This window comes from Boleophthalmus pectinirostris, unplaced genomic scaffold, assembly GCF_026225935.1.
Source record: "Boleophthalmus pectinirostris isolate CB_2022bp ecotype Guang Dong unplaced genomic scaffold, ASM2622593v1 HiC_scaffold_8, whole genome shotgun sequence".
Taxonomy (NCBI): domain Eukaryota; kingdom Metazoa; phylum Chordata; class Actinopteri; order Gobiiformes; family Gobiidae; genus Boleophthalmus; species Boleophthalmus pectinirostris.
Window position 1 is genome coordinate 24,643,522 of NW_026571515.1, and position 12,349 is coordinate 24,655,870.

Below are 12,349 nucleotides of genomic sequence, written 5' to 3' on the forward strand. Positions count from 1 at the left end.
AGAGGACATAGTGCCAGGTCAGGGGAAGTGTTTTTCAAAGTTGAGGCGTGGGTTCCAAGTGTCCCAGGACTGCTCTTTTCGCATACTGTATATTCTTTAGTGCTGCGGTTACATTCATTATTAAAGGAGAGAGCGAGAGAGACACACACACACAAGGGAGGCTTAGAGAGCGGTGGAAAATTCAACCCAGGTTAAAAATAAAACTCATAAAATATAGCCACATGTCAATAAATTACACTATGTGCTGTCCCAAATCAAAAGAATAACTTAACATACAACACAGTGGAAAGATAGTGTATTTGTATATAGAAATGCAGTAGAGTTAGAAAGTTACATTACTATTAAAGGTTCTATATTACACAAAACTGGCTGTTGTGACTTTTAAGACGTGTTATAATGTTACCTCTTCAAAACATACCTGGAGTTGTGTTTCGTTTCATTCACACGTCATGTCTGAGTATCCCGTTATTATTAGATATTGGCAAGTCTGGGGCTGAAATTATCAAAATGATTCTAGTGACGGTGTGTGGAATTTGAAACTTTGAAACTTTACTGCATGACATCTCAAGGTGGAACAGAGTGTTTTCTGTTTGGTAAAAGAATTCAGCCTGAATATGCACAGTTTCTGTGTTAAATGTGTAAATGAAATAATACAAAACTCCAACTATGATTCTGATGAGGAAACAACCTTACAGATCAAAAAAAAAAAAAAAGAGCCCTTTAATAGTGGAGATTACATATGGCTGCTAAAAGGCAATGTAGTTTTCGTATTAATGTATCTTGTATCTTAATATGAAACATGAATTTTTCACCTGTAGTGTAGATGTAGCAGAAAGATGTCAGGTTGATGGATGCAAACACGAGAATGTCTCACAGTCCTTCACACGGCTCTGCACATTGTAATGTGTTTAATTGGACAGGTCCCGCCCCTTTAGATCACTGGATAATCTTCACTATGGGCAGTTTAAATCTAATCTGTCATAATTACAAAACAGCTGTGTGAATGAGGTTACATATGTGGCTATCAATCACAAATGTATGAATCAAATAGTTCCACCTAACAATCCTAACAGTGTCGTAGTACTCGAGACCAGTCTGGGCCTCGAGACCAGCCCCGAGACCGCTTTTTTACAGTCTTGGTCTCGTTTCGGACTCGAGCGCATTTGGACTGGTTCTTGTCTCGGTCTTAATGGCACTTGGTCTCAGTTTTGTCTCAGACTCGAGGTCTGACACTTGACGAGTGTGATCAAATTTCATTATGGCTAGTAAATATGCAAATGCTGCTCAATATCGCTGCAAACCTGTAAGATTATGTAACAGTAAATGTTATGAACTTGAAAAAAAACATTTGAAGTCATTTTCTATAAAGTGCCAGTGGAAGCGGGATTAAAGAAGAGGTTTTCAAACTGTGGGTGAGGGTCCAAAAAAGGGGCACAGAGTGTTTAAGTGCAGCACAGTTTTCTTGGCTTATTTTAAACCTAAATGAACATTAATCATATCAAATGGAGATAGATTTATAAAAAGATTGATAGATATGTGCCAAAATAACTGTAAAATACAAATAAATGTAGGAAATAACAAGGCTGGTCTTGATTTGGTCTCAATGGGCCATAGTCTTGGTCTTGTCTCTGTCTCTACTCTCAGAGGTCTTAATCTTGTCCTGTCTCGGGACCCTGTGGTCTCAAACTGGTCTTGGTCTCGTTTAGGGCGGTCTTGATTGTGGCTACATTAAACATGAGGCTGATGTGGAGCAATTTGCTCTTTCACTACATTTAATTTGAATGGACACAAATGGTAAAGGCTGAAATTTTTTGAACAATAAATTATAAACCAGAAGAAATATAACTCTTCTGGACATGTTTAAAATGTGGCAGAATTAATGAACTAAAATAATACAGTTGACACATATAATTTTTAAGCCACAAACACAGCGTGAGCAGCAGTGGTCCTTAAAATGGAAGTTCTTTAATCCTGTCTGAGCTCAGGCCGTGCTCGGGCTCCTGCTCTTAACACTACAGCCACACTCTTTGATTCCCTGTGGCTTTTCTTACCAACAAAGGCTTAATTACAGTTTGAGTGAGTGGTTGTGTTAGCTAAAGCTAGCCCTGTGTGGACATGAAAGGATACACAAGACACGGACTAACTGTGTAATTATTGGTGACAGGGCATCCCTCCTATTGCAGCTATTTCCTTTTACACACACATTTAGCCTACTGCGCCTATGGATTAAATTTAGAAGGATCACAAAGCTGTCAATGGGAACCAGAAGAAGAAGCAGAGAAGGTTGAACATCTAATGTAACTTGGTGGGGTTAATTCAATAATAGAAAAATAATGCGGCATAAGCAACACTTTACATGGAACTATATGGATGGGCAATATTGGTAAAAAAAATGTGTATCTTGATATTTGCTTCTTGAAAACAATATTCAGACAAGGTTTTAACAATGTGCTAAAATGTGCCCGGTTGAGGTTTAAGTGTCACAAAATTGTGTATGGACATTAAAATGAACTACAAATGTACAGAAATATCAGTTTAGGTGCACTGTGTAACTGTCCGCCATCTGCACCTTACACCTCAAAAGCTTCCTGCACCTTAATCAGGAAAAATCTGACGTTATGGTTTTTGGCCCTAGCTCTTCAAATTATTATTTTTCCTGTAGACCTGGGTTTACTAAATCAGTGGAGCCAGTTGGTTCAAATTTAGGTGTCAAAATGGACCTTGATCTAAAATTTGATGAGTTAATTAGTACTGTTGTAAAGTCTATTTTTTTCCAGCTTAGACAACTGGCCAAAATTAAGTCTATTTTGTCAGCAGAACACTTCGAAACTGTCATGCATGCATTTGTGATGACTAGATTGAATTAATGTAATGCACTTTATGTTGGGTTCAAAACTCAGCGGCTCGACTTTTAAATGGAACCTGGAAACACGAGAGCATCTCACCTATTTTAGCCTCTCTCCATTGGCTCCCAGTGTCTTTTAGAGAAATAAAACAAATAAAATAAAATAATTTTATTTTAGTGTATGCACAGCCTAGCGCCCTCCTACCTCACCGACCTGATCCACCCTTATGCCTCCTGTCTCACTCTCAGGTCAGCAGACCAGCCCCTGCTCACCATCCCAAAGACTAAACATGAGCTTCGTGGGAACCGTGTGTTTTTGGTTGCTGCCCTATGACTGTAGAGCCAGTCACCATTAGAGATTAGATGGGCAGAGATTGTTTTTAAGACCTGTTTTTAAATCACTCCGAAAAACACATCTTTTATCACTGGAGATGTGCATTTTTTGTTGTTGAGTATCTTATTGTATTCTATGTTTTTGAGTAGTTGTGTTGTGTTTGTATTGGGTATTGAGTTATACTGCAATTGTCCTTGTCTATCCTGTGTTTGTGTACACCACTTTGGCCATCTGTAAAGTTTTTAAAGTGCTTTATAAATAAAGTTGGTATGGTATGGTATCTGCTCCTTTCCACTGTAATGTTATTGCTTTGTCATAGATGATGATCCTGTATGGCCTTAAACATATCTATATATATTTATTCAGTCATGTGTTTTTATTTCTTAAAACTACAGAACTGACTTGTAACCTGGCCTGGTGATGTGGCCCATCTTCATGGAGATAAATGAAATGCCATACTTTAGAATATTCCAGGAAAAAACAACAATAAGATGGACTCAGGTTTTAAACCTGCCCACCTTTAAACCCTTGTTTGTGAGTGTGGGAGCCATTTTTACTGGTTTTAATTACAGACGATATAGCCTGCCTACTCAATATTGTAATTTTGCATATTTTTGCAATATTACCAGTTTATGACATATCTCCCACCATATAATGTAACTTATATTTTCAAAAGACGAAAGACAGACAGAAATCATCAGTGTACATCCTCCTGTCTACACCTCATCTCCAGTGTTCCTGAACCAATCCTGACAGCTATTCAATTTCCCAAAGCTAAATCTAATCTGGTGTGTCTCCCATTTGCTGACACGCGCTGCGCCGGGACTCCTCAGCCATCACCGGGCTGGCAAAGAGATTGGCATCCGTGAGCTGCTCCCCCTTTCACACGGGGTAACTGGGGGGCAAGACATGTACAAACTTGCTCAGATGTTACAGTACAGGATAGGGGTAGGTCTAGGCCTGTCACAATTTATCGTTCAGTATATGAATGCTGGTACACTATATTTTTTGGTTCAGTATTTATTGTGTGTACATTTTCTTTGTAAAAGTGGGGTAATCTGGGGTATTTTTGTTGTAATATGAAAAGAGTTGAGTTGTAAATATTTGAATAAGTAGCTAATTATTGGTTCAATCTGTTATTTATGTGTGGCAGCTCATGCATTTAATGACGCTGTATTTTAAAAATGATTCACTGGGTTATGTTGCTTTATTGTTATTGTACTGGTGGCATCAAAATCTATCTCTCTAGCAATATATCAAGCTTCAAAATGTGTTATAGTAACAGCCTAGTAGTCTATAGTATGTTTTTTGTAGGCCCAGTCAAACAAACCAATACAAATAAAAATACCTAGACAATACACAAATGGATATATTTTTTAATACAAAATACTGTCTAAAAAAACAAATCAAATGTATCAGTTGCAACAAATTACCCCTAAAACACGCAATTAGTTCGCACAAATCTTAATGATAAAATATTATCATGTTATTTTGTCAACCATAGTATTAATTGTTGCCACTCATCTGACATATTGCTTAAATCCCTTATAAAAATAAAGAGGCAAAAATCTGTATGGAAAGGGCAATAATATACTGAATGTAAAGAACAGAGGAGAAAAGAAGCTGGTATTTAGGATGCATAGGCTGTTTTAACACTACACACAAAAATGCACAAATAAATGCTTCAAAGTAAAAGTACATTTAACAACCTTTTATTCCCCCGGGAGAAACATTTGAAAATGCCACATGAATCATCACAAACACAACATTGCCAGCCTCGTCTCTCTCTTTCTCTCTCACTCTCTGTCAATCTCTCTCTCCACATGTTTATGGACTGCATCAGTTTTCCTGACCATTATCAACTGTTGTCTTTACAACATCAAGTCAATTTTAATAATTGTTCATGTTTGCTTGCTTCTATGGAGCTACTGTTGATTCTGCCAAAAACTTCACAAAGGATACCCTTCCTGAGAATACAACAACTGAAGTACTTGTTTTTTAAAATGTATTTATTACATTTATTAGAACAAGCCTATCAAACTGTTAAACAACAACAGATTATGACCTGGAAAAAAATATCTTACAAAATAAGTTTGCTAAATCAAGCTAAATTATTTGTAGTGAGGATTTACTTATAATTAAAATCTACTTCAGTGTGGATTATTATCTCAAAGGATTCAGTGGCTCACAGTAGTGCTATTCCCCACGCAGCACCAGTTATTGTTTCCACCAATCACTCTTCTATATAATATGTAATTAAACTGAAACGTGCATAATGCATAATCAACTTCACTTTGAAACAAAACAATGCTCTCAGATCTCTAAATTACTAATTACCTATAACAAACATTTAGAATATACAGAATATAATGTCTTTCAAAACACAGACTTAACAATATAAAAAATACTGGAGAATAGTAAGCCTGTCCTGTATTTGTAACAAGACACAAAATAAAATAAATCTGAATATTGTGGCACAGCAAAATTGCATTAAAAGCACAGAGTTGTGTCATTAAGTCTGGATTAATGTTGCATCAAGGGGGACATGCAGTAAATTAAACAGCAAACCAAATAAATAATAAACAAAAAAAGAAGTTTCACTATGACGACCATTTCAACATCCGATTATATTATCACCCTCTTATCCTAAAATGTCCCTTTTGGTTTGGTAAAATAGCAACACTGACTTGCTGCAGTGAGATCTGTGTGAGAAAAAGGTAGAAGAAAATGACAGCAGCACTCTGTAGAGAGCGTATAATGTAAGTTGTCCCTGGCCAGGCAAATGGATGCAGAGTAGACTCTTGTCACACATCATTACCGCTCCCTATCTGCACTCCTCTTTTCCCTCTGAATCTCCTAGATGATGTATGCTGCTCAAGTATGGCTTTAAGTACAACACAAAGTTACACACCTGCTGCCTCATTCTCACCAATACACACGCCTTTTGTACTTTTAGAATGGGGTCACGTTCAGTCTGGTGTATCAGAAGTGCTCCGAGTATCCTACAACAAAAAAATAAAATTGTGTACTTACTATACTGATTGTCTCTGTGTTGGTATTAAGGGAAGATGTGTCAATAAGGACAGTTTACAGCTTGACCTCATAAAATATAACTTTCCATTGGTGGCAGGTTGCGGAAGAGCAACATGGCGGCTATCTCTTGAAGGTGCACTAACTTTTCAAGTAAGGAGTCTGCTACCTGCATGCCTCCATGGAAATGTTATGGTTTTGCATAATACAACATTAAGACTATCCATCTTGCATTTATTCAAATGCATGTGCTTTATTGATGTAAAAAATATATTAGCCTGTAGTGTCATCTGTTTGTTTCCATAGAGATAGAAGATTCTAATGCCATAGAGTTGAATATTTCAAATAAATAACATCAGGTATCAGATCTTCCACCAAAAAAATTAAATAGTGCACCTTTATTGTCAGTTCTTTAAAAATACCTTAAACAAGTTTTATTCCTTTGAAAACAGATACAAACAACTTTATTTGAAAATAATAATAAAAGCTATACACTAGATTTGGCTGCTAAAGGTTGGATCCTGTCATAGAAGGTCACAGAAAAGGCTTTGTGCAATTCATTAAAATGGTGTAATCTGGAGGAAGACACTTTTCTATCTACCCTTGAGTAAAACATGAATATAATTAATTGTGCTAATCTCAAAATAATCAATTAATAAATTAAAATGGCTGCCCCACGGGTAACTGTAGCTTATTGGGCAAATGACAATTAAACCAGAAACACTTCTTGGTGGACTTGTTTCTATCCTTATTCCATTTAAGTCCACAAATCCCCAGATAACTTTAAAATTGTAATAATTGTCATCCTTTCCCCCCAAAGACCTCATGAAAATGTGTGGTAAACTGCAGTGTGGTATGAAAACTGCTCCAGCCTCAGACATCCACAAACACAGTCATTACAGCCAGACTGGCGCGTACAGACAGGTTGCTCAATGATACATGAAATTAAAGATTTCAACAGAACAGCAGTGCAGAAGGTAGAACTCACAGAGCTAATTCAAATCAGTGGGAGCCGGGGAGAAGTAAACTGTGCCCCAAACACACTTTGTATACAACATGTGACTCACTGTAAAACTAATTAGGTTGAGATGTTCATTGATTGTGTGTTTTTGTCATTATTAGGTGCACATGTAGAGCTGCACTGTATATATGGCACACAGAGACCTATGTCCTGGCTGGTATAACCTTGAAATCAGATCTGTTTCCAATACGGGAAGTGAGTGGAGGACAGATCAGGACACCAGGGTAAGGGGAGAAAAAACACGGGAGTGGGGTTGCCAAAAACAAATTATACGCAGTGGTTTTAATGAGGTGGTACTTGTCATTTAAATGAATTCTGGAATATCAAATTGCATATACTGTAGCCTATTTATCATGTAAATTAGGAGTGAATCATAAAAATATATATAATTATTTTGGCAGAGGTTGAACTATAGGTTACACACAGAAAAAGCACATGGAGATGGAATATTTTTTAGACATTACCTAAATATGTGCATGCTGTTGTAATTGAGTAATTTCTTTTACTGCAAACCTGAGATTATTTATTAACTGCACCATAACACAGATGAGAATTGTATCAGCCCATAAAACATTAAGTATAATTGATAACACTTTACAATACCTAAATTTTGATTAGCCTTAATAAAGCCTGAAATTAGCAAATTCAAAATGAACAAATCATGTATTAAGTCTTTGCTTTAAAAATGTTAATTAAAGTGTACCAGTAGTTATTATAAAGTGGTACCGCATCCATTATTTGTATAGTTACTCATAATAAACAAAATTACATTTATAGTGACGTAGTGTTCCCTGCATTTTGCCCATAGCCTTTATGTTACCTTGTGTAAAAGGGAAGTTACGGTTTCAAGCTTGTTAAAAATGTATAATTACTTTTTAGATATGAAATTTGGTCTTATTTCTACACAGTTGCTCATCTACTTACAGTATATGCAAGATAACAGTGCTTTACATGTGTGCCTCTTGTATACTGCGTGCTTCTTAAAGGTCTTTGTGATAGTGTACGGACCATGATCCAGGTCATGCATTTGAATGTGTGCATCAGGGAGGTCTTTCTGAGGGACTTGTGCTGCGCAGGGGTCAGGCAGATAACAGTGTCGCGGCCCATCTGTCCACAGCCCTGAGGGAATACAATCTTACACACACACACACACACACACACACACATTCACACAAGACACTGCCTTTTTCCTTCAGCCACACGCATCTCCTTCTGTGTACAACTAGAGTACAGCCTTCATTCAGCGTACTCCTGTTTAAAAGCATTTGCACCCCGGGGTGATACTGTGCCTTCTCAGCCTCTCTGAACAAAAGCGGGACAGATACCAACACAAATATAAATACACGTTAAGTACAGAAAACGTTTTTAATCACAGAAGATATAATGAGAAAATAGGTCATAGAAAATATATATTTATTTATTTATTAGTCTAATAGCAATATTAAAACTCTGATATTAGACAAAATCCATACAATGAATTTCATACATTTGTGTACATATTGTAATGAATTCAAAATTGTATTGCTATTCATATATAATAACATATGACTCATTCCTATAGGCTGCTGTGAATTAAATTGTGAGATATACTGTCCTGCCTTGTTGTGGCCAATTCACAGTCCTTGGAGATTTGAGAACTGGAACATCCATATGTCTGTGTCAATACAGATGTACATAATATCTTTTAGATTTGAGAGGTTTCAAAAAATACACTTTTCTTAACAAGAGGTCTGAAGCCTTTTTCTTAACTCAATTAACCCTGAAGCCCTGATTTGCATTTCATAAAGAGGTCGTCACTCGGCGGGAGGGTTATCTGCTTTTAGAAGGTGGAAATAGATGAGAAGAGCGAAGAGTTTTTATCCTGTCAAACAGATAACAGTGGCTCTTTGACTTATCAGCTGTGATGAAACGCACGCTGTGCATAGACTGAGCAAGTGCATGAGTGTGTGAACAGCGCATACACTCTGGTCCATGTGGGCCTATGATAAGGACACAGGACGTGACTGTGGATCAAGTCCTGGTACATATGTGACTTTCAGGGACATGTTTCAAGCTGCTTTTTATCATATAACCCTTGAAACTGGAAATACATTTATCTGTCTGTAATAAAGAGCACATAAAGCTCAATGCATTTATAAAAACATGGAAGGAGTGAGAGCTTCAGGTTTTTTTTCTTAGTTCATTTAATGCATGTATCTGTCTGTAGTATAAAGCTCAATTATTTTATAAATACACTGAAGGAGGGGGAGCTTCAGGAGATTTGTTCTTAGTTAAAAGTTCAGGACAGGTGCTCCTCAAGGACAAGGCTAGAAACAACAGCAACAGTTTAGATCATGCTTGTGCTTGTATAAAAACTTACTGTGATATTGTAAAAAAGTGGTCAAAAAAAAATCGGAGGCACTCTGTTGGAATTATTATTATAAGTTGTTAATTGGTTACATGGAACTCCTTTAGCAAGTTTTTATACTACAAGCATGATAATCTTCACTGTTTGTTATCTCAATTAATTTATGTCTATTTTTTTCATAAAGATCCATTATGTAACTTTTCTGGTGAGAGGTCAAGTAATGGGAATGTGAAGATTCACAACGTAAGAACTATATATATATATATATATATATATATATATATATATATATATATATATATATATATATATATATATATATATATATATATTTATATAGTGAATATTTTAGAAGCAAAAATACAAGTTCCATAAAAATAACACCACATGTACCCTCATCTTTTGTCTGTCTGTTTACACACAATAACATCACTTTCAGATTCAGAAAGTTTGATTTCATAAAGCGAGTGACATTATAGAGAAATTTAATCAGTCGTATTAGATAATGTAAATGAAAGCATTTTACTTTTGTTTGATCATGGTGTCAAAGAAATCTCTTCTCTTAATAATATTCATAACAGTCAAATTTGATACTGTGACATTCCTATTTCATAATAAGGACACTGGTTGTTGGTCGGAAAGTTTCCTGGAAAAACAAGAAAGATGTATGTTCTGGGATGTCAGATCACACTGTGTCCTAGACGACAAGGCTCAAATCACCAAACCACCAAACAGCTTAATGCCTTCACCACCCACTGGGGTTAACACAACTTTGGCCCTCTCAATCCATTAGCCACTATTAATTCATGCTTCATCCGATGACCCTCCATTAGGACAAATTTGCATTCCATCACACTCAAATATTTCACATGAAAAAGATGAAGAGGCCAATGTGAAGTGGTTTAAAAGACAATCACGATGCAAGACACACTCCCTTATATGATCCAAACTCAATCTATGTATGCACCAAGAGCTGTGTCAAGTACTTAGAAATCAAATGAGCGTAAAAACAAGGACACATGTTGAGAACAAGCTTTAAACATGCAGCTATCAAAAGAGCATGCATTACACAGTCTCAAGAGGCTGAAAAACACAGAGCCCCGCAGTTAAAAGGAAGAGTGACATTTCTCTTCAAACGATTTAAAACTACGTCTTTTCCACATATTTGCTCTAATGTCAGAGATTACACAAGAACAGGAAGTTAAAAGTTATAATATTTACAAAAAGGAGTCGTTTATGTAAATGTTAAAAGAAAAATCATTGTCAGTTTATAGTTTATTAGTAAAATAATCTGTGCTTAGTGAACTGAACTGTGAGAATGCATACGCAAAATATCTCACACTGTACACCTCTATGACTAATAAATAATATATGTATATAGCCAATACAAAATGTATAACATTATCTGGGGAGAACTATTCTCATCCATTTGAGAGTGTCTTCTCAACTCACAGTACTGCACTACAAACCTTTATGAGATAAAATAAAGAAAATAAAATAAAAAAAACCTTCGAGAAACAAATTTCTGAATGAAGTGTAACAGTGGCTCACCTTCTGAAGCAGCTGTGAGCCAGAATACTTTGCAGAGATGGACTTCATCTCTCCTCCAAACGCTGAAGCCCATAGCTTCACTCTGCACACAACAACAAATCACAAATCAGAAAGAGGAAATGTAATAGATCTGCACTCGCATTATAAGTGTAGTTGCATTTTACATCATTACTGTGTGTACATTTTTATTGTTCTTAATAAGTTGCTCTATGAGGTTCAGTGACTATTGGATTCCCCAGTGACAATACCCACATTGCACATGGATGCACGCTTTCAATTGTACAGACAGTCGGCATTTATACAGTTAATTCAGCTATAAAATGATATAATTCCTAAAATCACCACTAATAAAGTTTAATCATTGTATTAATCTGTCGATGAACCGCCTCATATGAGTAAATGAGCCCGTGCAGTTTGTGCGTAAAAGAGCATGCACTTACACGGACGGCGGGATGCTCTGATGGGTACCTCCCACCTCCGTGACCCGGGAGCTCAGAGTCCCGAAAAGTACCAGCAGACACGCTCCAGCAGGCACGCGGATCTGTCCAGCCGGCATTTTACCAAAACAAAAAGAACGCAACAGTGCCAATAATAACGGTCTTGTCACGATGGATAGGTTTCTCTCCTACAATAAAAAACGCGATCAAATGTGACCAAACTGTTAATGTTCATATTTCATAACCAGGAGTTACTTGGTTTGGGACGCAGAAAACACGAGAGTCTGAAAGATCCATACACGGAGCGAGCGAACCAAAAAGAAGCGCGTCGTTTGCCCCGCTGCCCGCTGCGGATCACGCCGATGCGAAGCTCCGGTCGGACAGGTAAAGTCTGCTCCGCTGCACCGTAAAGCGACCTCACCCACAGGGAGAGCAAACGGGATCATCAAACGCTGCGGTGCACGAGAGAGAGAGCACGCCTCCTCCTGCTGACTGATGTGTCCAGACCGTCTCCACGCGCTCCGGAGTTTACTTTCTCTCCCCCTCTACATCTGGAGGCTTTTATACTGTTGAAATACGCCATACGTCCTCTGACCGCTCTTCAACACACCACGGACTCTAGTATCCTTTCCTTTTGTGTCAGATTAGTGTTTAGGGTCGGGTCATTGAAGCGGGATTACCAATATAGATCTGACAAAGGAGGAGGAATAGTTTTCAAAAGGTCCATATGATAAGCATGCCAATTAGACGCACTTCGCCGCGCTGATGTGTCGCTGGTGTGTGA

At 37.2% G+C, this 12,349-nt stretch overlaps 1 protein-coding gene across 1 annotated transcript in view; it reads right to left on the reverse strand.

The window, feature by feature from the left end:
• Positions 1-11,684, reverse strand: part of cacna2d3a (calcium channel, voltage-dependent, alpha 2/delta subunit 3a) — a 117,515-nt gene extending 105,831 nt beyond the window's left edge. The window contains exons 1-2 of the mRNA XM_055165906.1: positions 11,569-11,684; positions 11,129-11,210 (exon numbers count right to left, since the gene is read on the reverse strand). Of these exons, the coding sequence (XP_055021881.1) occupies positions 11,129-11,210; positions 11,569-11,684 (198 nt within the window). The remainder of the gene's footprint in view (positions 1-11,128; positions 11,211-11,568) is intronic.
• Positions 11,685-12,349: the final 665 nt, after the last annotated feature.